Raw genomic sequence first — 24,203 nt, 5'->3', positions numbered from 1 at the left:
GAAGCATCGGGAATTTGTCTTTTTTTTTTCTTCATAAAATAGTGCTTATGCAGGAATGATTTTATTACTAATTTTAGTTATACTTAAATATATAAATCAATTTTGTACTTTTGGAGTAGAAATTATGATGTGTCTTAATTGATTTGGCTGGCAGTGTATAAATCATATGTGGGTTACAAACTATTTTATTTCAATCTCGACATTTTTTTTTAATTTTAAAAATTTGTTAGTATATTATTTGTGTGTTAAGAGTGAAATATTTAGTAACATTTTTCTTTTTTTGAAACTTTCAAATAAAAATTAAATTTAAATTTCAAAAACCAAAAATGTAAAATTTAAAATCCCAGGAACTAATACAAACTAAATTCAAATTTAAAACAAAAAAGCAAAAAGAGTATTTTTTTTTTTATAAAAAAAAAAAAAAAAAAAAAAAAAAAAAAAAAAAACTGAAACCAAGGAGCTTCTGCAAAATGAACCAAGAAGCTTATAATCAAACTATTCATCTCAAAATTCCAACAACCCAAAGAGAAAGAGAGATTTCAAATCACTCACTGAGACATGAGAGAAAAGTACAATGCATTCTTAAAACTCAGGGGGGCTGAGGGCATGCCATAGCCATACCCATAGCCATACCCATAGCCATATATAAGCAACCACCAAGTGATGCATTATCAGAAAGCAAAGCAAAGCAAGAGTAAAACAATAGTGCATAATCCGAGTCACTGAATCGAAAAGTTCAGAACTTCCTCGATGCCCACATCAGGAGAAGCGAAGAACAGTGAGATATTTCTGGGAATTTGGAGAATGCCAAAGGATGGGAGTTGCCCTTTACAGAGGAAGTCATAAACATCTCCTCTGGCCCCACTGAAGAAGACACACAAACTTTCAAGAAACCTTTATATCATCTCCTCTTTCACTACCACGACTCAACTAGTTGAGCATGGGGGAAAAACAATACAGTAAACTTCACACAATCTCCACCTGAAATGGAAGCTCCACCGCCGCTGGCCACCGCTAGGGTGGCCGCAGAGAGGGGCATGAGAGAAATTGGTGGTGGGGTTGGGTGCAGTTGTAAAGAGGGTTTGATAAAGAAGCTGCACTCGTTGTTATAGAAGCTTTGCAGGGCAGGGAAGAAAGGGAATCAAGAGACTGACGTGACACCAAGAGCGGTGTGCGGCCACTTTCTTTTGTTAAAAAGGAAACGTGAGCAGAAAGCAGGACATGAAGAAGAAAAAAACAGTGATAAATGGAGGCAGCACGAACAAATTCAGCATCTTCCAGGGGATATACTCTTACCACATTCTTAATCTGTTCCAAGTGTGACCACACCACCTTCTTTTGCTCCTTTTCGGGATTGCATTTTCCTCTCAACGCCTTCATTAGGCTTTTGCTCCTCCTACCAACTGAGGTGTTCCTACAAACCTGCCAAATTTCACATTATTTTCAGCAAAATGATCAAGTATGCACCATATACATTAAATCAACTGAATCATTTCAGTGGCTTGTGTCACTTCAAGAGTGTACTGTTCATGGCTCTTCTAAAGATCTAAGTGGATAAGGGGAGTAGAATGAAACATTCTTTATAAAGGCGTAAAAATCTCTCCCTAGCAGATACGTTTTAAAACCATAAGGGGAAACCTGGAAGGAAAAGCCTAAAAAAAACAAAAACGGTGAGCAGTGGGTGAGCAGTGGGCTTAGACTGTTAGAGTAACATAGTAGTTTGTCCTGAAAGTTCATTTTCAGTTTCTATGGCGTAATGCCTGGCACTTGGAGAAGGCTGCGGTCATCACTGGTTAGAGTTGCTGAGGTTAGCAAGACAAATGGATACCTGAGGAAGCAACAGAAGAATATATTACTCGATTCCAAGTGAAGTATGCAAATCTGTTTTACATCTTATTTCTCTCTCCAAATTCCAACATGAATCACGCCATCACCACTATGCAGACTATTATATGAGGGGAAAATCTAGAAAAGGCAACGACTCAGGAGAGTTGAGTAGTCATGTATGGCTCTTCGAAAAAGATAGGGGCATGGTAGTCAAAAATACAATTAGAATTTGGTATGTTTCAAATTATTGCCTTACTTTATACAAAATAACTTGTTTGAAACAATCGGAGCAGAGCTGTCTGATTTCTTCAACTTCAGGTTGGTCATCATCACACTCTCCGTCTCTCCCTTCTCAAACAACCATGCACTCTTCCATGTTAGTAATCTCTTGCTGTTAGCCTAAGACTAAGACCAGTGTTCCAGCAGGATTCAATCGCGAGTCTTGATTGAAATCATGATTTGAGAACTGAAAATGGCTTCAGAGAAGCCTCCGAGTCTGGTGTGCATTTACAAAGTAAAGAGAAAACATGCACTTTTTGGACTTTCATGAGAACCATCTCCTTCCCCCACTCTTGGTTGCTTTCAGCTTCATAACAAGTTCCTCACGCTGTTGCTCGACTTCAGCGTACTTCAGGCTGATGTGGAAGTACCGCTCACGAATGTCTCTTAACTCTGCCTCGAGAACTGAGTTTATGCTTTCGTATCCTTCCTTTGCCACTGCATCACCTTCAACTGATGATATGGGAGAATTTTCTTTGTTTTTTTGATTGTCTGAAACAAGCCTGAAAATAGTGCGAAGAGATATGGGAAAATTCAGATTGAGGGAGACATATAAAGCTATGAAAATTAAGGTCCTTGTACAATGAATAACGTGTACGGCATTTGAAAGTGAACGGAGGCAAATTTGTTTTCCAGGCTTATGTGAAACTTCAGTCGAAAGTACTATAGGATAGCCATAAATTTCTTATACAGTTTTGGCTCATCATATGCTAGACCTGATGATCAGCCAATCATGAATAATTTAGTAGATTCCACTCGCTTAAGTAAAACAGTTTTTGTTGTTATGTAACAAATATGAACCTACCTGCTCAGCTGATCTTCATATTTCTTGTTTGCTTCCAAAGCCTCAGCAAGTTCCTTTTCGAGCAACTGAATTCTTGAAACAGATTCAGCTTCAGGAATATCATATTCACTATCATCCTATAGGGACAAGAAATTAACAAGTTACAAAGGCATCCTTGTCAACTATATCGGGACAGATTAAAAAGCCAGCATTTTCTACCTTAACTTGAGAATGAGATTGATTGCTGTTAAGGTCCTTACGATCTTTCACTTGTTCATGTGATTGGCTGGTCTTTGAAGCAGGCTTCTTCTTGCCACTATGATTCTGACCAACAGTCTTTACCGCATCATTCTGTTATATTCAAACAATTAGCACTCAGAATTCTTTTAAGCAGTTTGGAAGTCAAAATCAACATCTAAATGAATAGTAAAAGAGACTGACTATTAGAAGCTTCGTGTTTTTGCCGTTGGTTTTGGAAAGACCATGAACCTTTACACTGCTAGACTCCCGCTGGATCCGTTTTTCCTCCTTTAATTGTCTCAGTTCTGCTTCAAGGGATTGGCATCTTTTTAGGCACTCATCTTTCTCATCCAGTATTTTCGGTTTCTGTTGGTACTTACTGTTTACTCTCTTAATCTGGTAGAGCTCATTGCTTAAATCGTCATTCCCAGTAAATGATGCCTCTTTCACTACTGATTCACTCCCTATTCTCATAACATTTTCTTTTAAGGCAACTTCGCTCTGTTTGCTCTCCTCTAATTCATCGATAATCTTTTGTTCGAGCTTGTTCCTCGATTCAGAAACCTCATCCTGAAAATGTGCCATTTTTACCTTTAAGTTAGTTAGTTCTTCCTCATGCTGCTTTCGTTCTTTTTCAGACACAGAAAGCTTTAATTCAAGATCATTGACAGAGTTCTTTAGTTTGACTTCGAGTGATTTGTAATTTTCCAACTGCTTCAGTAACTTTTCATGGTCGGCTATCAGTGTTCCTTGGCTTTGTTTTGACACGGAAAGCTCATTGATCAAAGCTGTTAACTTTTCATCAGATTCCATTTGCATGATGTTGAGATCATTCTTCATAGATGAAAGTTGCTTGGTCAGGTGCACGACTGCCCCTTGAAGTTCTTGAGCTTCAGTTGCCTTCTCTAAATATGTCTCATTGTACAAGCTTTCAAACGTGGCAAATTTCTCTTTGTATTTTATGTTGTCTTCAACGATTGAACTTAGTTCCGAAGATAGTAATCTTTCTTTTGAGGCGAAATCCTCCAATCCAAGAGAGAGATACTGCTCCAAATCATCAACTTTTTTGGAATAATGAGCAGACCTTTCAAGTGACTCCTTCAATTTCGATTCCAAACGTAAATAACGCTCATGTAACTCAAAATTCTTTTTCTTCAGCTCTCCATTTGATTTCTGAAGCAAATCTTTTTCTCTTTGCAGGTACTCACATTGATCTTGAGCCTCTGCACACTGGTTTTGCACATCATTCAACATTTGTTTCAAATCAACACTTCCCTTCTCTATCTCGAGTCTCAGTCTATCAACTTCATCTTGGAGACCCACAGCAAGAGACTTAGAGTTCTCTAACTCGAGGCAAACCGACTCCTTCTCGTCTGTCATATATTTTAGTTGAGATTCCAAAACAGATATGCGTTCTGACAACTGTATGCGTTCTTGTTCCATCTGAGATACACGAAGTTCAAATTCTCGTTTTTCACATTCAAGCTCTGAACATTTAATTTTTACAGAGTCATGCAAATCCACACTGTTTCTAAGCTCCTTTACTTCATTTCGCAAATCATTTATGCATTTAAAGCTGATATCGCTTTCTCCAAGTATGACTTCCATCTGTTCCTCGATCTCATGTTTTTCTTTTTGAAGATTTGCATACTTAGCTTGCAATTCAGTATGCAAATCTCCGAGGATCTTAATCTCATCTTCTTTGGACAAAATGCTGGACTCAAGTTTTTCAATCTCCAGCTGTTTCTCAGTCAATTCCCTACTGAGCTCTTCAACTTTGACTTCCAGTTCAAATTTCGCACTCTCTAGCTTTTTATTGAATGAACTATCGTTATTCTCAATCCCTTCAGGACTTTCCTCTAGATTTTGTGTAGAATGTTCGTGTTTCATTGTATCGAATCCAAAATTAACAAAGGAATTAGATAAAGGCTTACCACCTGAGGAGTTAAAAGGCAAACCTCCTCCCTTAGCATCGTTATTTGCTTGCTTAAGCTTGTACAAGAGATCTATGTTCTCATCCGTCAACTCATTACAGTCCTTTTCTAGCTCCTGCACTTTTTCCTTCAACATTTCAATTTCCTTCACTAGATTTGTGTTTACAGATTGTAAGGACCGTATTTCCTCCTCAGAATGTAGCGTACCATCGGATTCCTTGTCTATATCCTGAGGGAATCGTTCGTTTGAGACCTTGCATTTCTCTAAATCAAAATTTGTTTCCTCCAAGTTTCTCTCTAGTAGCTCTACCTTCAATTGAAGATTCTTCTCTGATTCTTTCACATGCTCTAACTGAATCATCAATTCCTTGTTTTCTTGAATAATATTTTCGATATCATTATCTTTTCGGTGTTGTGCCAAAAGTTCCTCTATCTCCAATCTCTGCTTTTCGGTAGTTTCTTCTAGCTCCTGAAGGACGGACACAAGCTCAATATTGGATTCTTGGCTTCTCTTTAGCTGCTCGGCTAAATCAGCATTAGTTTCTTTCAGGAACTTCAGTTCATCTTTCAATTCGTTTAGGATGAGTGGTTCATTATTTTGATATGACAAATCCTCAATGATTGTTTGTCTCTGTGTTGAGTTCTCAGTCACCAGTTTCAGTTGCTCAAGTTCTTTTCTCAAACCATCACATTCTGCATTTGCTGCTGAAAGTGCAGAATTTAAACTTTCCTGGTGTTGGGATTGATCTGAAAACTCTTTCTTCAACTGATCAAGATCAGCCATCAGTTTGTGGGCATTTTTCTCCCACAACTTAGCTTCAGCACGAAGTTCCAGAACAGTCGTTGCTTCCGCTGCTTCCAAAAAGTTTTAACATGAAAGATGAGACATTATTGAAGATGATATTGCAAAATCTTGAGAAAAAAATTGAGAATGATTACCTGAACCAGTAATTACAGAATTAGGTGATAAACTATTCTGTGAGCTCGCAGAGTCTTGTCTTCGCATATCACTATAATTGTTTTTTGCAGCGTCATTTTCTACGGATTCGTAAACCTCAGATGAATCATTGCTCAGCTGTGAATAGGAAGCAGAGAAGCTTGCTTCCTACAAACAGATACAAAAATATATAAATATGTTAGTTATAATATAGTAGAACGAATCATTTGTTACAAGGACAGGAAACATCTCCTAATAGACTCATTTTAAAAACCTTGAGAGAAAGCTTGGAAGCGAAAGTATAAAGAGGACAATATCTGCTTGCAGTAGGTTTGGGCTTGGGCTGTTACATAATCTAACTAATAAAATAAAATTAGCGAGGTGAATTTTGTGAAATGTTCGAAAAATATGTTGATCAATTAATGAATCTGCATGGTACCATGGTCTAGATGAGGAACATGGTAATCCAAAATCAACATCTCAAGAATGAAAATGGTAACCTAAAACCATGATTAAAGCCAAATATTATCAGAAACTCAATTAAACAAGCAACAGAGCTCAACATAGTAGGGGGACCAAACATGATGATAGAAAAATTGTGATGGCAAATACGATCTTACCTTGCTGCTACCTTCTCCGGAGTGTAAGCTAGAGTATAAATCTGCACCAGAGGAAGATCCAATACTCCTCGACAATTGGCTATCCGTAATATCTGAGCAGCTATCTGAGTCATGACCTTCTTTCTTCGAGTCTTCTTTTGAAGAATTTGTCTGTTTCAATTCTCCACTCCTGAAAATTGTTCACGAATCTTAAAGGCTACACATATAATCCAGTATCAACAACAATGAACAAAGCCATCCCATCATACAGACCTCCTCACTTTTGTAATTGGAGTTAGGCACTGGATTTTTACCTGCAAACAAGACGGAAAATTGTGGAATATGACCAGTAGCTTCAGATATTATTAGTTCTATACTGAGAATGAATCGTAAAATTTGATTCCCAGTATTGATTTCACGAATGTTTACATCCTGTATGAATGTTCAAATTCTGGAGCTTACTTGTAAATTAGTCCCATGATTGCACTTTTTCAATGGAAGTGAGACAGCAGAAGAAGATTTAGAATCTATGTAATTTGTCATGTTGACCATAGCCTCACCAAGAATATTAGATCTTGCTGATCCCTGTGATTGTAGATTCAATTTAAATGCTTGAAATTACAGAATAGCAGCTAAAGTTGAAACAAAAGATTGTTACGAAAACAACAAAGGTCAGGCAATACCATGGCCACAACAAGCTTGAAATTACAATCTTCAAACTCCTTTGAAATTTCATCTTGTGAAACCCAAATGGATTCTGATAGAGATTCAGTCCATTGGCAACCTCCATTACGAACAGATGCTTTGCTCGACCTGACAATTGTCTTCCCAGTTTGCTCTGAGACGACAGATATAAATAGCTTGTCCCAACCTTTAGGTACCTGTGATGATCATACAAGCCGCAAAAAGGATGAATTAAAGAGCAGTCAGCAGTGAGTGATATCTCCATGACCGAGTCAACTTATATCAGTTATCACCAAAATGACAACCCAATTCCCGAGCTACGTTCCAAGACAGCAATAAAGAAGAATTAATAACGTTGACCACATAAGTAACTCCCATTTACTGTTCATCCAGATCACAGACAGTATTGATTCAGTGACTACATCGTTATCATTAACCCAGAAATCTTTCTACGGAATTCTCATTTTATTCCTCTAATCAATCACAACAGTCTCCATCTAACACCATTAACCATTACCAGAACAAGGATCCCAAATCACACTCGATCAAATCCCCAAATCCCATAAAAATTAGGGGAATTCAAAACAAACTCAATACGCTTCACTAAATGCAATCAGAACAAAACAGGGAGCATTAAAACGTGTACCTGGAGTGCCTTGAAGTTGGAGAACTTGAAATCAATTTTCTCCCCTGATTTCGCCTGTCGGTTCCTGTGCAACCTGAACATTTTTCCCCTCTCTCTCTCTCTCTCTCTCTCTCTTCCACCCAATTGTTCAATCAAATCAGGCGCAGAAACTCCTCCAATCCCTACCCCATTTTCACCGTCATCGTCATTACCAAGAAGAGAAAGAAAATGAAAAAAGTATGATAAAAACTATGACTACAAGACAACAGACAAGAAGAGAGAGAGCCGATAGAGATTAGAGAGAGAAAGAGACAAAGCGAGCGTTCGCTAGCTGGTCATTGTTGCGAGGGTGTTACATTATTTTCCACAATCGCTAAAGCGTTTTCATGTGCGAATCCCAAAAGCAAGAGAGAGAATTAGATATGGAATTTATAGTTGGTGAAGAAGACGATACAGTGAAGAAGCCATTACCATTTACCAAATATCTCGAAAACAGCCGAAATCCGTTTTTTTTTTTTTTTTTTTCCTTCTCTCTTAAATATAGTATTTCCGCTCCTAAACGGTTGCGAATACACAACTTCAGAACTCGCTCACACTACTTGACACGTGGTGCTTGTAAGACACGCTGAATAATTCTTACACGTGGCGCTGTTCTATTGGCTGGATGATATTTGAAAAGTTGGGTCCTACGAGAGTGGGTGAATAGGCCATTGGCGTTTATTCGGGTGCACCGAATTGAAACCGACTCTCCATTTTAAATAAATAAATAAATAATTATAAGTCGTAATAAATTTATGGAAATCACGTGAATATATTCAGAATAAAACGCAACAAATAACCATTTTCTTTTTTTTTTTCCTTTTTTTTTGTATTTATTTTATTGAAAAATAGTCAACTTTTTACTCTTGGAATTTATTTCTTTAAAATTAAACTCAAAACTCATAAATAAGAAGGTAATATTTTAAAATTTACGACCAAATTGAAACTAAACTCAATTAATAAGTGAATGCCTAATATTTTGAAGCCTATGGATCAAATGGAAATCAAATTTTTTTAATGATTTTTTATACTTAAATTTAAAAATAAAAATAAAAACAAAAAATCATGTATATTGATTTAGCTGTCTCGATATAAACAAGACCGTAAAAAATAACAAGTAAAAGAAAAAAAATGTTAGATTAAGTTAGCTTATCTTAGTATGGATGTGACAAAAGTAACCCATGTTAGAAATCACGATTATATTGTCCACTTTAAGTATAAACTCTCATGGTTTTGCTTTGAGCTTCCCGGTCTATAGTATTCCTCACTAATAAACCCATATGATATTGTCCATTTTGAGCATAAGCTCTCGTGACTTTGCTTTGAATTTCCCCAAAAGGCCTGTAGTATTCTTCACTTATAAACATCTCCTCAAAAGGTGTATAGTATTACTCACTTATAAACTCATGATCTCCCACTAAATTAACCAATGGCTTTGGGCTTCCCCAAAAGGTCTCGTACCAATGGAGATAGTATTCTTCACTCACAAACCCAGGATCTCCCATTAAATTAACGAACGGGGATTCACTCCCAGTAATCCTCCATCCTCAGCAACCAAAAAAAAAAAAAAAACTCATTTGGATATTAATATGGAAAAAAATCACAAATAAAAATAACAAATGCAAAAGATGAGAAAATGGAAATGTGGGTAAGATATCATTAGAATGGGGATGGGTGAATACTGGTGGGAAGGGGAGGGCCATGGCTGGAACCCACAATGAGGAAGACGACAGAAAATCAGAGAGTGTGTGAGGGGGGTTAGGTTGCTCCACCCAACCCAACCAATCTTCCACTACACCCATTGTTTGAATACTAATCAAAATATTTGGCAATTGTAAATAGCCCAATCTTAAATCTCTCTGCAATCTCATTCAAAACAATCCAATAACATCCAAAACAATCCAATAACATCCAAACCTTCACTTCTCGAATTCCAACACACAATAGAAGTAATCCACGTGGAATGAGCGCAGGGCGGAGAAGCCGACGGAGAGGCCCAGCTGCCGGAACTGATCCTCAGTCCTCTGCTTGCTTTTGGCACTGTAAATGGTCATGATGAATACGTCGTTGGCCAAGAGGGCACGTGTCCGGTGGCTGTCGTCCGTCTTCTCAGGCACCGTCGGCTCGCAGGCGATCAGTTTCCCTCCCGCCGGGAGAGACTTGCAGCAGTTCTCCAATATCATCTTGCATTCATCATCCGTCCATGTTGACAGAACCCACTGCCCAAAACTTCACAATTAAAGCTCTTCAATCCAATTTCAAAAGAAAACTGTGTTTATTTTGTGTCATTTATTTATAATATATTTCATTTCTTTTAAGAAAACATAAATATGTCAGTTTACACCATTTTCTTCTCCTTCTTTGTCCATTTTTTTAAAAATATTTTTTATTTCCAAAAAGAAAAAAACTCCTACCGACAAAGTCCATACCTATTTTGCTTTGAATAATACAGATTTGGTATTTGCATTTTTCATTTAGTTTTCACTTTTTTTTCTTCATAATCTTAAATTTAATTGGTCAGATCAAAATTGATTAAATGATAATAATAATCATGCAAAAAAAAAAAAAAAACAAGAAAACATATTTTTAAAATTCATAGAAAATAAATTAAAATTTTAATAATAAAATAATAATATATCATTTTAAATTTTACACATGAACTTAAAATGAGGCAACTAAAGTAATATTTTAACCTACAAATTTTTTAATATTATTATGTTACTCAATTAAATTGATAAATTAGAATACATATTTTCTTCTATCAATATTGGATTTTTATAGTTATTTTTCAATTATATAAATATTATTTTCATTTAGAGTAGGTTTAAAAACATTTTTTTTGTCAACAAATATTATTGGCTCTTAAACTTTTATGAAATTTAATAATTCAGTCTTTAAATTTTATTTTGTAACAAATATATAAATACTAATTTGTATTTTTTAAGAGGCAAAATTATTTATTGTTCTAGTAGGTAGCTGAGAGACTGGGAGGGCCCAGTGTCACGTGCGAGAAATGGAAATTAAAATCCGTAGGGTTTTTACAGAAAATAAAAAGGCAAAAGCTACACGTACCTTCATGAAAATAGCGTCACCGGTGGGGACGGACTTGAACATGTCGCCTCCAACGTGAGTCACCCCTGTCAGTTTAGCATACAGCTACTCAGTTTTTCGCTACATACATCGCCATTAAAATAAAAATTGCTATTTTTTTTTTTAATTTAAACCACGAATAATAAATAATTAAAATACGTTAATTAATTTAGTAATGATAATTACAACTAAGTATGTTAATTAATTAAAAATGAAGCTCCATAATCACAGCTATAGACGTTAATTAATCACAAAAATGCTCACCGGGGATGCTGGGAGCCCTAGCCACCACTTCCGGCAGATCGAAATTGATTCCTTCCTTAATGTGAGGATATTTCTGTAAGATCATCCTCAAGCAATCACCGGCGCTGCCGCCGACGTCGACCAATTTCTCCACGCCTCCGAAGCCATCGTAGCCGTCCAATACAGCCTTCATGAACGGCACTGATACGCCGGCCATCGCTCTCTGCATTAACAAGTTCATTTCCTCATTCTTCCCGTAGTAACTGTACGCTGCTTCGCCATTAGCTCTGACAAACGGCTCCGTACTAGCGTCAATCGCAGCCTCGTGCACTCTTGGCCACGCTCTCATAAGCGCGTCCTGTACACGGTACAGAAATTAGAAATTAAGAATCAGAACGGCCAAAGGATCGAAACTAATCTGTTGTAACAGAAATCTGAAATACGCAACAATCACGGACCTGATGATGCTGAAGCACGTACGACGCGTAAGAGAGGCCATCGGAATCGGTGACCAGAGTTTTTCCTACGTCGGTGAGGGAATAACGGCGGTCCGACGAGTTAGGGTTGAGATGCTCTTCGAAAACGCCGTAGCTAGTGAGCATACGGAGGATTCGCTCGAGATTATCGGCGTCGCCACCGGATGGAACCACGCGTGCGAGGATCTCAGAAGCGGAGAGCGGAAAATTGGAACCTCCTTGCCAGATAGCGTCGGCGATGTTGAGACGGACGACGGCATTGAGGGACATCGGAACGCTGATCATGTTCGCGAGCTCTAGTATGGCTAGCCTCGCTCTTTTATGACTCTCGCTTCCGGCAACGGTGTTGGCGGATTCTTTCTCCATCGGCGGATTTTCCTTTCCGACCACCATTTTGATTTTGAGATTGACGACGACGGTACTAGGCTTTATCAGGATGTGGAAGATTGGTGAGTTATAAGGACCACACGTCCGTTTTGGGAAGAGAACAAAAACCTAGCCATCAAGTTCTTAACCAGAGGTGTACACTTAGCCGCGTTGTGTTGGTTAAAATTTGTCTAACATTTTGGATTAGTTGATTAGTGATCCAATCTGAGTTCACTGTTCAACCCAACTCCGGTTATTTTTTCAATTATTTAAAAAATTCATAAACATTAATAATTAAAATCTCATACGAATCACTCATCATTAACATATGTTATCAAAAATAATTTAATCTTCAGAGTAAATTGAGTTGGCTTTGAGGTTATTTTTAAAAAAATTAGAGTTAAATATTAGATTAATGACTAAAATTTTATAAAATTGAAATTTGAGTTGAGTTGGATCGGGTATGTCTGCTATCGGGAGATGCCGAGAATGGTCTAGTATGGACACGGAAGAGTCAAATGCCCAATGAGAATTCAGATGGATGGATGTTCGAGATGCTCCGTTGAGATGATCGACACATGGGTCAGTTTCCAATAGATGTGTCTAAACAAGTCAAGATGATCGAGTTAGACATAATGGTCTAGTATGGACACATAAGAGCCAAATGCCCAATGAGAATTCAGATGGATGGATGTTCGAGATGCTCCGTTGAGATGATTGACACATGGATCAGTTCCCAATAGATGTGTTTGAACAAGTCAAGATGATCGAGTTAGACATAATGGTTTCGTATGGACACAGAAGAGTCAAATGCCCAATGAAAATTCAGATGGATGGATATTCGAGATATTCCGTTGGGATGATCGACACATGGGTGAATTCCCAATAAATGTATCTGAACAAGTTAAGATGATTGAGTTAGACATAAGATGACATCACTGATGTATACCCTTCTTGTTATGAATCCTATTTTCTAAAAAAAAACCAATTTAACCAAATTCATATATATCTTTGAATTTTAGATTTAGTTTTTTTATTTAATAATTAATTAGAAATATTTAAAATTGCGTTTAAATATTTTAATTAAAAAATTAAAAGATATTAATGATTTTTTTTTAAGTTTACGGTATTTTAAAAACCTATATTTATTATTTTATTTTTTTAAGTTAGTATTATTGATATAAAGTTTATGGAATTTTTGTTGGCAGCCAAAAAAAATTATTTTCCTTTGAATGGAAATTTATTTATTAAGAGGACCACATATTTTTACCCATTGGCCACGTGGTTATGACCGGTCCTCTTAATTTTCCATTATGCGTAATTAATGGACAATATTTATTAAACAATGCTGGACTATTTTCGAACAATTATCACTAAGGAAAAAAACCTCATTTTTAAAGAAAATAAATTATGTATATATATAAAAAAAAAAAATTCATCAAATCTAACCTAATTAATAATTAATTGACACACTATGTAATATTAAGAAAAAAATTAGTGAATAATTCTTATTTTATTTATACTATTAATATTAATTCTTATTTTGCAAGCCTTACATAATTTTTACATGAATGTCAAAAATGCCCTCCAATAATCCTTAAATGACGGTTTATGACAGGCCCAAAAGTTAAGGCCTAGTTAAGGGCCCAATAGAAAATTGGTCCATAGTATAGGCCCAATAGAAAATTAGTCCATAGTATAGGCCCAATGTTTCTAAATTTAAAATATTAAATAATAGGGAAAATGGACCTTAACACGACGATAACATTAAAATAAAAGAGAAAAATCGACTCTAATGCTTACGCTAGCACATAGAATTTAAGTAAGTCTAAAGTTAAAGAATGATATTTATACGACCTATTTAGGGCTTTCGTTTATTAGTTTTCGAATTAGGTCAAAAAAGAACTAAACTAGGGATGAGAATATCACCAATCACGAGCACATGCCCATAGTAAGACTGACTATGAACAAATCAACCATCTAATTCCATCAAAACTAATCACATCATTAGATCTTCGCTCGGGCCAGCTTCGAGACTCTACCCTAGTTTTTCGTAAGTTCCTTCTAACCAATGGGTCAGCTCCAAATCTCTACCCTAACTTTTCGTTGGTTCCTCCCAACCAATGGGTCGACTCCAAAGCTTTACCTTAGCTTTTTATTGGTTCATAACCTCTCTTTTCCTGTTTGGCACCCGAATAAGGAAATTTTTCTAATAAAAAAATGACTAAAAATTTAAATATTTGGAAGAATAAAAATCATAATAAAAAATTGCACAAATTTCATAAAATATAAAACTAACAAATAAAATAATTATCAAAGATTAAAATTAATGGGTGGAACTAAGCTCATAATTAAAAACAAAATATTTTATTACACATGACATTAAAAAAATGACTAAATTTTAATTGACCAAGTTCAATATGTAATAATATTAATTAAAAATGGAATTAGTTCGAAACTTTGTGCTCCACCATCCTCAAAACCGTGTTAAATCATCATCAACTTAATATTAATTAAATCCATTTTAATATATAATAATTTTAGTTACACAAATCATGATAACTTTTAACTTTATAGAATTATAATATAAAGTATTAAAGCAAAGAATAAATGCTAAAATAGTGCAAATTCAATGAACAAAGAAGCAAAAAAACAAACAAATAATAACTAAAATAGTAAATAGGAATAAAAAAAAAAAGCATAAAAAGAAAAGAAAACAAGCAATTTGAGGGTGATGGGACTTATATCAAATTAAATTAGGTTACATTATTGGCATCATCTGAGTGACATAAATAAATAAATAATTAATTAATTAAAGTGACATTTTTTATTTTATATAGATTAATTCATTTATATTTTATATCCTAAAGTTTGCATGCTACGTATTAAATCATACTTAATTATTTTTATTATAATCTAGTACGTAGCTATTTTGGTTTATGATTTTTTAGGTCAACTCTTTGACTTTTTAATTTTAGTTATTTCTTTTTAATGTAAAAACTAACATTACTTGCACGTTATAAAATGTTAATAATTTTATTAATGCAATCTCTCTTTTTGTAGTTTTTTTTTAAGGAAATTTTTCGTTTTTTTAAGTTATCTTATGATTTGGATGAGTATCGAACTATAAATTGATAGATAAAGTAGGATATGTTATGAACCACGACCTTCCATAATTGTTTTCGGTTTTCCTAGAAAGCCTATGAGACGTCAATATGGGACTATTTCTCACAATTATCTCCTCGAACGAAGTACACCATAGAGTCTCTCTCGAGACTATTTCTTTGGAGCCCTCGAACAGTCTCCCCTGAATCGAGGCTCCGACTCTCTCGAACAAAGTACGCCCTTTGCTAGAGTATACCTTCAAGACTCAACATTTGAGGATTCTATTGACATGACTCTAATATCACGTTAAGAACCACGACCCTCTATATTAATATGATATTGTCTAATTTGAGTAACAGCTCTTGGGACTTTAATAGTAATCGATAAAGAAACGTGAACGAAATTCAGTTAGAAAAATTTTAATCTTACCCATTAGTTTATGTAATTTTCATGAAGGTTTGAGAGGGTAATATTCATAGTACGAATAAGAGAAATTGGCACATGATTTGATTGATATCATAATTTAAAAACCCGTGACCTATTTGATGCAATTATAGATATCAAAAGGAAGAAGATAACAAGAACACATGATAGGAGAAAGAAAAACTCAATGTAAAACAAAATGGAGATGTTGACATTGGGACCTATCTTGACGTTTCAATTCAATACATTGAAACGGACTGCAAAAAGGGGAGAAAAATAGGAGGTTCGAGATAGATTCAACTAAAGTCTATCCATCATTGAACGAAGTGATCATGTATCCTTCAATAATTTCGAGTTACGAACCCTAATTGATTCATATTATAAATTATTCTCGAAGAAACAAGTTGGAGTCTGGTCCCATCAAAAGAGGACTGGACTCCCATCAGACTTGCTAACCCCAGTACTCAAAGATTCTCCGTCTTTCTTTCCAAATAAAGATATTAATTAGCTGGTCCTTAGCATACTCTTCTACCAGTCTAATGTTGAATCTTCTACTTGTAATATTATATTATACAAAAAAACTGATATCTATGACTTAACACGTCAATGTTAGGAGTCACGAATCTTCACAATGATATGATACTGTCTACTTTGAACATAAGCTCTCGTAACTTTGTTTTTTGTTTCCACGAAATGTCTCATACCAATAGAGATGGATTCGTTACTTATAAATTCATGATCATCCCATTAATTCTTAATGTAAGACTCCCTCCCAACAGTCAGTATGTCGGACCAACGTTCAAATTAAAAGTTGGAACGTTTATGTCGACCGGGCGAGGACAATAGGAGAACAAAAGGGTGGGGCCTAAGCTAGGTTTGTCTTAGGGGCCGGAAAAAGTCAGCCGCGTTATTCCATTAGGACAAAGTATTAGGCTCCATGAATGAAGCTATTTTTCAGCGGCTGTGGCGTCAGTTTCTTGTCCCTACCATTCCCTCTAGCTTCTGCGTCTCTGACTGGATTTTGTCAACGGTTTTACAACCCACTTCTTCCCTTCCCAATACCATTTCCGGTTTCCCAAAACTACCCTTTTCTATATATATATATATATAGATGAAGCTTTTGCCTCCAATTCTCCACTAAACACTCACCAAATCCCTTCTAAGCAAACCCTTTTTCCAGTTTTTGTTGCTTTTCAAGATGTCTCCGGCAATGGCGGCTGAGATGGAGAATACCATTGTATCAGAAACTCAAGTGTACCAAAAGGGTGTCAAGAATTTGGCTGACAAGGGATTGAATAAGCTCCCTCTCAAATATGTTCTCCCCAATTCCGACCGCCCTGCCGATTGCAAATCCGACAACCCTAATGTGATTGGCGCCGTCGAGCTTCCTGTCATCGACTTCGACCAACTCTGTGGCCCTAACCGCCGACACGTCCTCCATTCCCTCTCCAAAGCTTGCGAAGATTATGGCTTCTTTCAGGTAGGGTTCTGGGTTATAATAAATTTAATCTCTTGTTATTTTCGTACGTGAATTAGTACAAAATGTTGGATTTGACTCACGATCAAAATATGTCAAAACAAAGGAAAAACTTGAAAGGAGAGATCTTTTGGAACGAATAAACCTTGAGCATTTAGCTTTTCAATTTGAAAATAGCATACATCTCGTAAGTATTTACTGTGAAGAAAACATTAACTAATTTTCTGAACTTTCTTCTCAAGTTAAGAACCACCGACAATCTTCCTAATTAAAGCATAAAACTTAATCCATAAACACAAAACGTGAGCCATAATTTGACAACTACCGCCGATTCTTTTATAGTTGTTCCATAAGTTAGTAACTTATTCTATCAGATCAAGTTTATTAGCTCACGTAGAACTGAAAACCCGTTCGTGATTAACAAGTTATGATAAATTTAATCTTTTTATTCGCTCGTGGTGCGAATTTGATATCATGTGCAGTTGATAAACCATGGAATTTCAAGCGAAGTGATATCAAGCATGAGAGAAGTTAGCTCAAAATTCTTCGAGCTTCCATATGAGGAAAGAGCCAAATACATGTCATCCGACATGCATGCGACCGTACGTTATGGTACAAGCTTCAACCAAACCAAAGACACTGTTTTCTACTGGAGGGACTTCTTGAAGCTGACTTGCAACCCTAATCTACACCAGCTTCTCTCCAATTGGCCGTCTTCTCCCGCCGCCTTCAAGGACTCGGCATCGACCTACGCCGAGCAAACCCGACGCCTGTTTCTGATACTAGTCGAAGCAATTCTCGAAAGCTTGGGAGCTATGGAGAAAGAAGAAGAGGAATTATTGAAAGAGTTTGAAGATGGAAGTCAACTAATGGTAGTTAATTGTTATCCACAATGTCCTGAGCCAGAGCTAACCCTAGGAATGCCACCACACTCTGATTATGGCTTCCTCACACTCCTCCTTCAAGATCAAGTTGAAGGGCTTCAAATTCATCACCAACAAAAATGGGTCAATGTTAAACCTTTGCCTAATTGCTTTGTTGTCAACATTGGCGATCATCTCGAGGTAGGGTTTGTTTGTTTCGTATCTTTCGTTTCTGATCAAACCCTAATTCCTGAACCCTAAAAACGTTGCAGATCTTTAGTAATGGAAAGTACAAGAGCGTTCTACATAGAGTCGTGGTGAATGCCAACGAACTGAGAATTTCAGTGGCTTCGTTACATAGCCTTCCTTTTCGGTCAACGACGAAGCCGTGGCCAAAGCTGGTGAATGAAGAGAATCCAAGGCGTTACAAAGACACTGATTTTGGCACCTTCCTTGAATACATTACATCTCGTGAGCCTAAGAGGAAGAACTTCTTAGAGTCTAGGAAAATTATTTATTGACATATTAGTACAATAATGGGAGAGATGCAAAGAGGGTGTTCATATTTTGTCAAGGGCTAAAATGGGAATAGGGAATTAAATATGTTTTTTTTTTTTTGGGTCTCAAGGGTAAAGTTGGAAAAGAGAAAAAACCAAGCAAACCCTAGTTTATGGTTCCACTTACTCAACTTAGATTATGTATATGGAAAATTGTTGTGTTTTGTTGTTGGAATGTGAAAAATAATAATTTGAGATAATAAAATAATTAATGTATGGATCAATTAATTCGGCCGATAATAAAAAAAAAAAAAAAAAAGTTTCGTCGTCTTTTTGTTGCTTTCACTTTGGAAGGAAAACCCGAGTCAAATCGCCTTTGTTGGTATAGGCGCTTGATAGAATAAAGATCTAGCAACTTGCCTTATTTGATTTGAATCATTTGCACGGGAGACATTTTTTTCGGTTGGTTAAGAAGTTATATTAACCGACCCAAACATAGTTTAATTAATTGAGGAATCATAATTTCAACACAAAAAAAAAAAAAAAAAAAAAAATAGACCTCATTTGGTAACATGCAATAAAATCACGTTTAAAAAATAATTTAAAAAATCTATTGTATATCGATAAAGTTGATATTAGAAGTCAAAAAGTCAAAAGTCGTTAATTTTTTACTATTGATAAAATGTTGGAAAATATGGGGTTCAAATAGGAAATGCCAAATTTCCAGGATCGGGTCAAGTCCGGCTGTTTTATTCCGATTCGGTGGTGGCTTGACCCGTGTAGCCTCATGCTCTTGACTTCGACCTGATCTCCGTTGACCCTATACCTGGTCCATCCTCCAGTTGACTTTTAGCTAGCCATCGCCAACGATGTCGTTTTTACCTCCCACGTCAAACGTGGGCCCACGGTTTTTCTATCAATTATTATAATTTATTTAATCAGGTTGACTTTTGAAGTTTAATACACGCGTTCGGACACTGAATTGGAGGTCAATGTGGGCTGCTTCGATTATCCAGGCCATGGATGAAGCCCAGTTTCATTGGGTTTCTATATTGGCCCATTTCAATGTTGGATTATTATGGGCCTAGGCCCACATGGACAATTTCAATATTGGCACATTTCAATGTTGGATGATTATGGGCCTAGGCCCACTTGGACGCGCCGTGATTAACCTTATAATTTTTATTGGGTTTCTATATTGGCCCATTTCAATGTTGGATGATTATGGGCCTAGGCCCATCTTGGACAGCCGTAATTAACTTTATAATTTTAATGTATAATATAATAATGTAGATTTACACTAAAATATAGTAAAAAATTTATTCTAAAATTTCAAAATGGCTTAAACTTTTGGTCGTTTAAACAAATTGGAGAGACCCCAATAGAAAAATCCGGCGAAAAGGTGCTAATAAACCAAGCATTCCCGTAAATCACCCTAAACATTTTAGGAACATTTGACAAAATCTCCACCTTCTCCAAGAACCCAGGAATCACCGGCAAAATTCCGACCACCAGCGCCGCCACAGCCGCCAAATTAAACCCACCGGAGTAGTAATAAGCCCCTGTCGGATTCGAAGAATACAAATCCTCAACTATCAGTTCCCTCTTCCGAATGAAATGGTAATCCGCCACCATGACGCCGCCAATCGGCCCCAACACCGCCGAATACCCAACAAGCCAAGTGTAAACAAAGCTCTCACTCGAGCTTAGAAGCCTCCACGGCTGAAAAAAAATGCCAATCACGGCGGTGAGAAGTGCCCCTCTGTTGAAAGTGAAATAAGAAGGGCTGAGATTGACCAACGCATTCGCCGGCGCCACCACATTGGCGGCGACATTGGTGGTGACAGTGGCCAAAATGATCCCAAAAATCGCCAAAATCTTAGTGGCAAAACCCCCCAATATGGCCAAGAAGATCAATTGGGTTTGAAATTACATGCCCAAAAATCACGCCGGTGGAGGAGGTGACAGCAACGCCGACGAAAGTGAACGCACCCATGAACACCGGAAGCCCCAATTGGCCAATGATTTGATCCTTTTGAGTGTTGGCATAGCGAGTAAAATCAGTGATATTCAAAGCCAAAGTGGCCCAAGCACTTATATTAGCAGTAAGGGAAGGAAAAAACAGAGCCCAGAAGCGAGGTATACGAGAACTAATTTGAAGATGATCGGAGAGGAGCGTAGCAGAGAGAAGGTGAAGAAGCGGCAGACGGCGGCGGAGAGTTCGTGTCAGTTGATATTTTTTTTAAGGTTGTCTCATTCTATTCTTGTCTCAACCTGTTGTGATGTGTACTAAGCCTTTATATTGGTGTTGTTTTTTACTCACTTATGTTAAAAAGATAAAAGTGTTTTGAATATTTACACTTAATTCCAAACCCACACCACTTGAAAACACCCTTGCAGCTAACTCGAGATTTATGTAATATAACTCCTCCAAGTTTATCTCGATGATTAGGTTCATATCATTTACCTTGCCTGATCATCTCTAAATCATTGGTGTCATGTGACCTAGTTCTTGTAAGTGTATCACAATGATTTGAATCATCAGGGTTCAGGTAATCTAGTTATGTAGACGTTGCTATCGATCCTAATCATGCATATATACAAATAGGTGACATGTGACCTCGTGAATAACCTAACTTTATGACATATACAAATCTTGTCACACGAAATCATTCACTACTTAAGTTTAGTCGATGATTATCTCGTAGTCCACATATAACCATAATCCTGTGGGAGTGACCTCTGTGTCTACTAATTATCACTGCCAAATGATAGTCAAGAATCCTCCAAATAGTACGCACATAATGATTGGATGACACCAATCATAACTAGGGCACAACCCTAAATCATCCAACGAGGCACAAAATACAAATTTTATCTACGAAGACAATTCAGTATTAAAGATTACACGATGATTTTTTCTTATTCCTGGTATTGTATACTCACAATGGGAGTGACCTCTATACCTCTATCAACTACAATGACGTTAGGTGGATCCTTGTCTTGAGATTTAGTCGACTAACTCTTGACGATCTCGATACAGTAACATAAATATACAATATGGTATGAAAAAAATGAAAAATAAATTCAAAGCTGTGGCCCAAGCCAGCTAGAAACTTTTCGCCGCTTCAACAAAACAGAGAGACCCAAGTAGCAAAATCCGGCTATAAAGGTGCTAATAAACCAAGCATTCCCGTAAATCACTGTAAACAATTGAGGAACTTTAGACACAAGCTTTACCTTCTCCAAGAATCCAGGAATCACCGGCAGAACTCCGACCACCAGCGCCGCCACAGCCGTCAAATTAAACCCACCGGAGAAGTAATAAGCCCCTGTCGGACTCGAAGAATACAAATCCTCAACAATCAGTTCCCTCCTCCGAATGAAATAGTAATCCGCCACCATGACGCCGCCAATCGGCCCCAACAGCGCCGAATACCCAACAAGCCAAGTGTAAACAAAGCTCTCACTCGAGCTCAGAAGCCTCCACGGCTGAAACACAATGCCAATCACGGCGGTGAGAAGCGCCCCTCTTGTAAAAGTGAAATAAGAAGGGTTGAGATTGACCAATGCATTCGCCGGCGCCACTACATTGGCGGCGACATTGGTGGTGACAGTGGCCAAAATAATCCCAAAAATGGCCAAAACCTTAGTGGCAAAACCCCCAATATGGCCAAGAAGATCAATTGGGTTCGAAATTATATGTCCGAAAATCACTCCGGTGGAGGAAGTGACAGCAACGCCGACGAAAGTAAACGCCCCCATGAACACCGGAAGCCCCAATTGGCCAATGATTTGATCCTTTTGAGACTTGGCATAGCGAGTAAAATCAGGGATATTCAAAGCCAAAGTGGCCCAGAAACTTATATTAGCAGTAAGGGAAGGAAAAAACAGAGCCCAAAATTCAGAGGAAGATAATTTGGAGTTCAAAGAAAGCATATGCCCAAATCCACCGGCTCGAACACAGGACCAAATCAAGAGACCCATTGTGAGAAAAACAAGAATCGGAGCTGAAATTGTTTCAAGCTTTCGAATTCCATCCATTCCTTTCCAAACACTTGCTAATTGAACGACCCAGAAGGCTAAAAAGCAAGTAAAAGCCAGAGGTGAAGTTCCCAGCCATGGAAGAACCTGTGAAAATGAAGAATTTTTAATACTTTCCGGCAGTAGAAGGAATATAGCTTCGCCGGCGATCCACGTTTCGATTCCGTACCAACCGCAGCCGATTAGAGCTCGGAGAAGCGTGGGGATGTGAGCGCCGTGGATTCCGAACGACGATCGGGCAAAAACAGGGAAGGAGATGCCGTATTTCGTACCAGGATGACCGGTGAGAATTAGGGCTATTAGAGTTACAGCGTTGGCGGCGACTACGGTGGCTATCCCCTGCCACCACGCCATTCCCAGATCGACTAAGCTTCCGGCGAGGTAATACGCTGGAACACCGACGACGAGGCCGATCCAGAGCAGGGCCATCTCCGGCCAGGCAAGCGTTCTTTGTTCCGGCATCGTAGGCCGGAGATCGTCGCTGCCAGAATTTTCAACGTGAGTGTTGTCTGTCGGGTTGTCGGCGGCGGAGGCCATAGGAATGAAGTTAGTGTTGGAGTTGAAGCGGTGTCTGAGAAGTAATTTGGGGGTTATCGGAGAGAACTGCAGCAGAGAGACAGTGGGGTGGCGGCGGACAGTAGTAAGACAAGCGGGGAATCGGAAATTGTGGTGGTGGAGATGGAGGTTAACGGCGGCATCTCTGGACATTCCGATGGGGAATTGAAATCGAGAACGGATCATTTCTAAGACGATGAGAATTGAGAATTGAGTGGTGGAGAATTCCAAGATCAAAAAAGCTATAAACTTTAAAATAATAATTTGTGTGCTTCTAATGAATCATGCATCTATTTTTTTATAATTTAAATCTTCAAATACTTCACCGGTTCTGGATCCTAATTTATCTCTAACACATGCTAATCAATCCTAACAATCTTCTTCTCGAACAAACTACTCCATAGAACCTCCACTAAAGCCTATTGTGTCTTTAAACAACCTCCCCTTGATCAAACTCGACTACTACTCTAACTAGGTTAAGAGTTAAGTTAAGGGCTTGACTCTAATACTATGTTATTAATTTGATGATAAGAGTTAAGATAGTATTACTTGTCATATCTGTATGTATGCAGTAAGATAATTTAGTTTAGTATGTTACCAAATCTATGATTTCATGGTTTGTTACCAAATCTATGATTTGGAATGTAATGTTCATTATACACATCTATAAATACATGAGGTCGTGACCCATACTGGTTGTCATTCGGCCTAACCTTACTCATTTATAATTACATTAATTAAGCTTTTAAATTACCATTTTTTAAATGAAAGAGCCGTTATTATAAAATATTTGCACAAAGGCCGTGGCCGTCTCAGCTATCTCTGACACGTTGAAAGATTCGAATCTGAATCTGATCTGAAATTTTGGAAGAAAATTTATTAAACAGTCCAAGAAGTCAATGAGAATCTTTTATTTTTCAATTTAAATAAAAGAAATCCAACCAATCGCTGGCTGACAGCTCAGCTACCAAAAGCACATCTCGACGGCCCAAAACAATTTCAACGGGTCCAGGGCAGGCCCGTTAGGAATTAACGTTTGTTTTTCTTTTAAAAAATATTATCAAAATTTTTAGTTTAAATTATAATTATAATTATTCATTAATTTTCTAATTTACC

The 24,203-nt window shown here is 37.2% G+C and overlaps 5 protein-coding genes across 8 annotated transcripts; 1 reads left to right on the top strand and 4 right to left on the bottom strand.

The window, feature by feature from the left end:
- Nucleotides 1–467: 467 nt before the first annotated feature.
- LOC111445052 (paramyosin-like) lies at nucleotides 468–8,409 on the bottom strand. Of its 4 annotated transcripts, none has more exons than XR_002710784.1 (11): nucleotides 7,931–8,409; nucleotides 7,284–7,481; nucleotides 7,063–7,185; nucleotides 6,874–6,914; nucleotides 6,622–6,790; nucleotides 6,004–6,169; nucleotides 3,332–5,919; nucleotides 3,110–3,241; nucleotides 2,912–3,027; nucleotides 2,084–2,609; nucleotides 468–1,422 (listed from the first exon to the last, which is right to left on the bottom strand). XR_002710784.1 is itself a non-coding variant. In XM_023083262.1 (10 exons), exons 1-10 carry the CDS (start codon nucleotides 8,009–8,011, stop codon nucleotides 2,372–2,374), a joined length of 3,852 nt encoding a protein of 1,283 aa, XP_022939030.1. In that variant the 5' UTR covers nucleotides 8,012–8,409; the 3' UTR covers nucleotides 1,830–2,371. The 4 variants fall into 4 exon arrangements, 2 of the variants coding, with proteins under 2 accessions (XP_022939030.1, XP_022939047.1); XR_002710785.1 differs by lacking the exon at nucleotides 468–1,422 and adding an exon at nucleotides 1,658–1,828; XM_023083262.1 differs by lacking the exon at nucleotides 468–1,422 and having other exon boundaries at nucleotides 1,830–2,609.
- Nucleotides 8,410–9,579: 1,170 nt separating this feature from the next.
- LOC111450928 (caffeic acid 3-O-methyltransferase) lies at nucleotides 9,580–12,238 on the bottom strand. Its single transcript, XM_023091162.1, has 4 exons — nucleotides 11,740–12,238; nucleotides 11,303–11,639; nucleotides 11,021–11,085; nucleotides 9,580–10,167 (listed from the first exon to the last, which is right to left on the bottom strand). The coding sequence occupies exons 1-4, from the start codon at nucleotides 12,148–12,150 to the stop codon at nucleotides 9,868–9,870; spliced, it is 1,113 nt and encodes a 370-aa protein (XP_022946930.1). The 5' UTR covers nucleotides 12,151–12,238; the 3' UTR covers nucleotides 9,580–9,867.
- Nucleotides 12,239–16,792: 4,554 nt separating this feature from the next.
- On the top strand, nucleotides 16,793–18,776 carry LOC111449052 (flavanone 3-dioxygenase 2-like). Its single transcript, XM_023088898.1, has 3 exons — nucleotides 16,793–17,131; nucleotides 17,611–18,192; nucleotides 18,264–18,776. Exons 1-3 carry the CDS (start codon nucleotides 16,850–16,852, stop codon nucleotides 18,510–18,512), a joined length of 1,113 nt encoding a protein of 370 aa, XP_022944666.1. The 5' UTR covers nucleotides 16,793–16,849; the 3' UTR covers nucleotides 18,513–18,776.
- Nucleotides 18,777–19,820: 1,044 nt separating this feature from the next.
- On the bottom strand, nucleotides 19,821–20,484 carry LOC111460652 (purine-uracil permease NCS1-like). Its single transcript, XM_023103901.1, has 2 exons — nucleotides 20,422–20,484; nucleotides 19,821–20,366 (listed from the first exon to the last, which is right to left on the bottom strand). Exons 1-2 carry the CDS (start codon nucleotides 20,482–20,484, stop codon nucleotides 19,821–19,823), a joined length of 609 nt encoding a protein of 202 aa, XP_022959669.1.
- A 1,072-nt stretch (nucleotides 20,485–21,556) lies between these two features.
- On the bottom strand, nucleotides 21,557–23,358 carry LOC111453146 (purine-uracil permease NCS1-like). Its single transcript, XM_023094159.1, has one exon. It carries the CDS (start codon nucleotides 23,271–23,273, stop codon nucleotides 21,576–21,578), a length of 1,698 nt encoding a protein of 565 aa, XP_022949927.1. The 5' UTR covers nucleotides 23,274–23,358; the 3' UTR covers nucleotides 21,557–21,575.
- Between the last annotated feature and the right edge of the window lie 845 nt (nucleotides 23,359–24,203).

The sequence above is a fragment of the Cucurbita moschata genome, unplaced genomic scaffold (genome assembly GCF_002738365.1).
Source record: "Cucurbita moschata cultivar Rifu unplaced genomic scaffold, Cmos_1.0 Cmo_Scf00001, whole genome shotgun sequence".
Lineage (NCBI taxonomy): Eukaryota > Viridiplantae > Streptophyta > Magnoliopsida > Cucurbitales > Cucurbitaceae > Cucurbita > Cucurbita moschata.
The sequence above is the reverse complement of the archived record's forward strand: the minus strand, read 5'-3'. Positions and strand labels throughout refer to the sequence as shown.

Coding starts and splice junctions, on each gene's coding strand:
- LOC111460652 (XM_023103901.1), bottom strand. CDS start 20,484: ATGGGTGCGTTCACTTTCGTCGGCGTTGCTGTCACCTCCTCCACCGGC. Junction 20,367..20,421: donor CCGGCGTGATTTTTGGGCAT/GTAATTTCAAAC, acceptor TTTGCCACTAAG/ATTTTGGCGATTTTTGGGAT.
- LOC111450928 (XM_023091162.1), bottom strand. CDS start 12,150: ATGGTGGTCGGAAAGGAAAATCCGCCGATGGAGAAAGAATCCGCCAAC. Junction 11,640..11,739: donor ACGTGCTTCAGCATCATCAG/GTCCGTGATTGT, acceptor TACCGTGTACAG/GACGCGCTTATGAGAGCGTG. Junction 10,168..11,020: donor GTGACGCTATTTTCATGAAG/GTACGTGTAGCT, acceptor AGTTTTGGGCAG/TGGGTTCTGTCAACATGGAC.
- LOC111449052 (XM_023088898.1), top strand. CDS start 16,850: ATGTCTCCGGCAATGGCGGCTGAGATGGAGAATACCATTGTATCAGAA. Junction 17,132..17,610: donor AAGATTATGGCTTCTTTCAG/GTAGGGTTCTGG, acceptor TATCATGTGCAG/TTGATAAACCATGGAATTTC. Junction 18,193..18,263: donor ACATTGGCGATCATCTCGAG/GTAGGGTTTGTT, acceptor AAAACGTTGCAG/ATCTTTAGTAATGGAAAGTA.
- LOC111453146 (XM_023094159.1), bottom strand. CDS start 23,273: ATGATCCGTTCTCGATTTCAATTCCCCATCGGAATGTCCAGAGATGCC.
- LOC111445052 (XM_023083262.1), bottom strand. CDS start 8,011: ATGTTCAGGTTGCACAGGAACCGACAGGCGAAATCAGGGGAGAAAATT. Junction 6,915..7,062: donor ATCATGGGACTAATTTACAA/GTAAGCTCCAGA, acceptor TCTTGTTTGCAG/GTAAAAATCCAGTGCCTAAC. Junction 6,170..6,621: donor CCGGAGAAGGTAGCAGCAAG/GTAAGATCGTAT, acceptor ATCTGTTTGTAG/GAAGCAAGCTTCTCTGCTTC.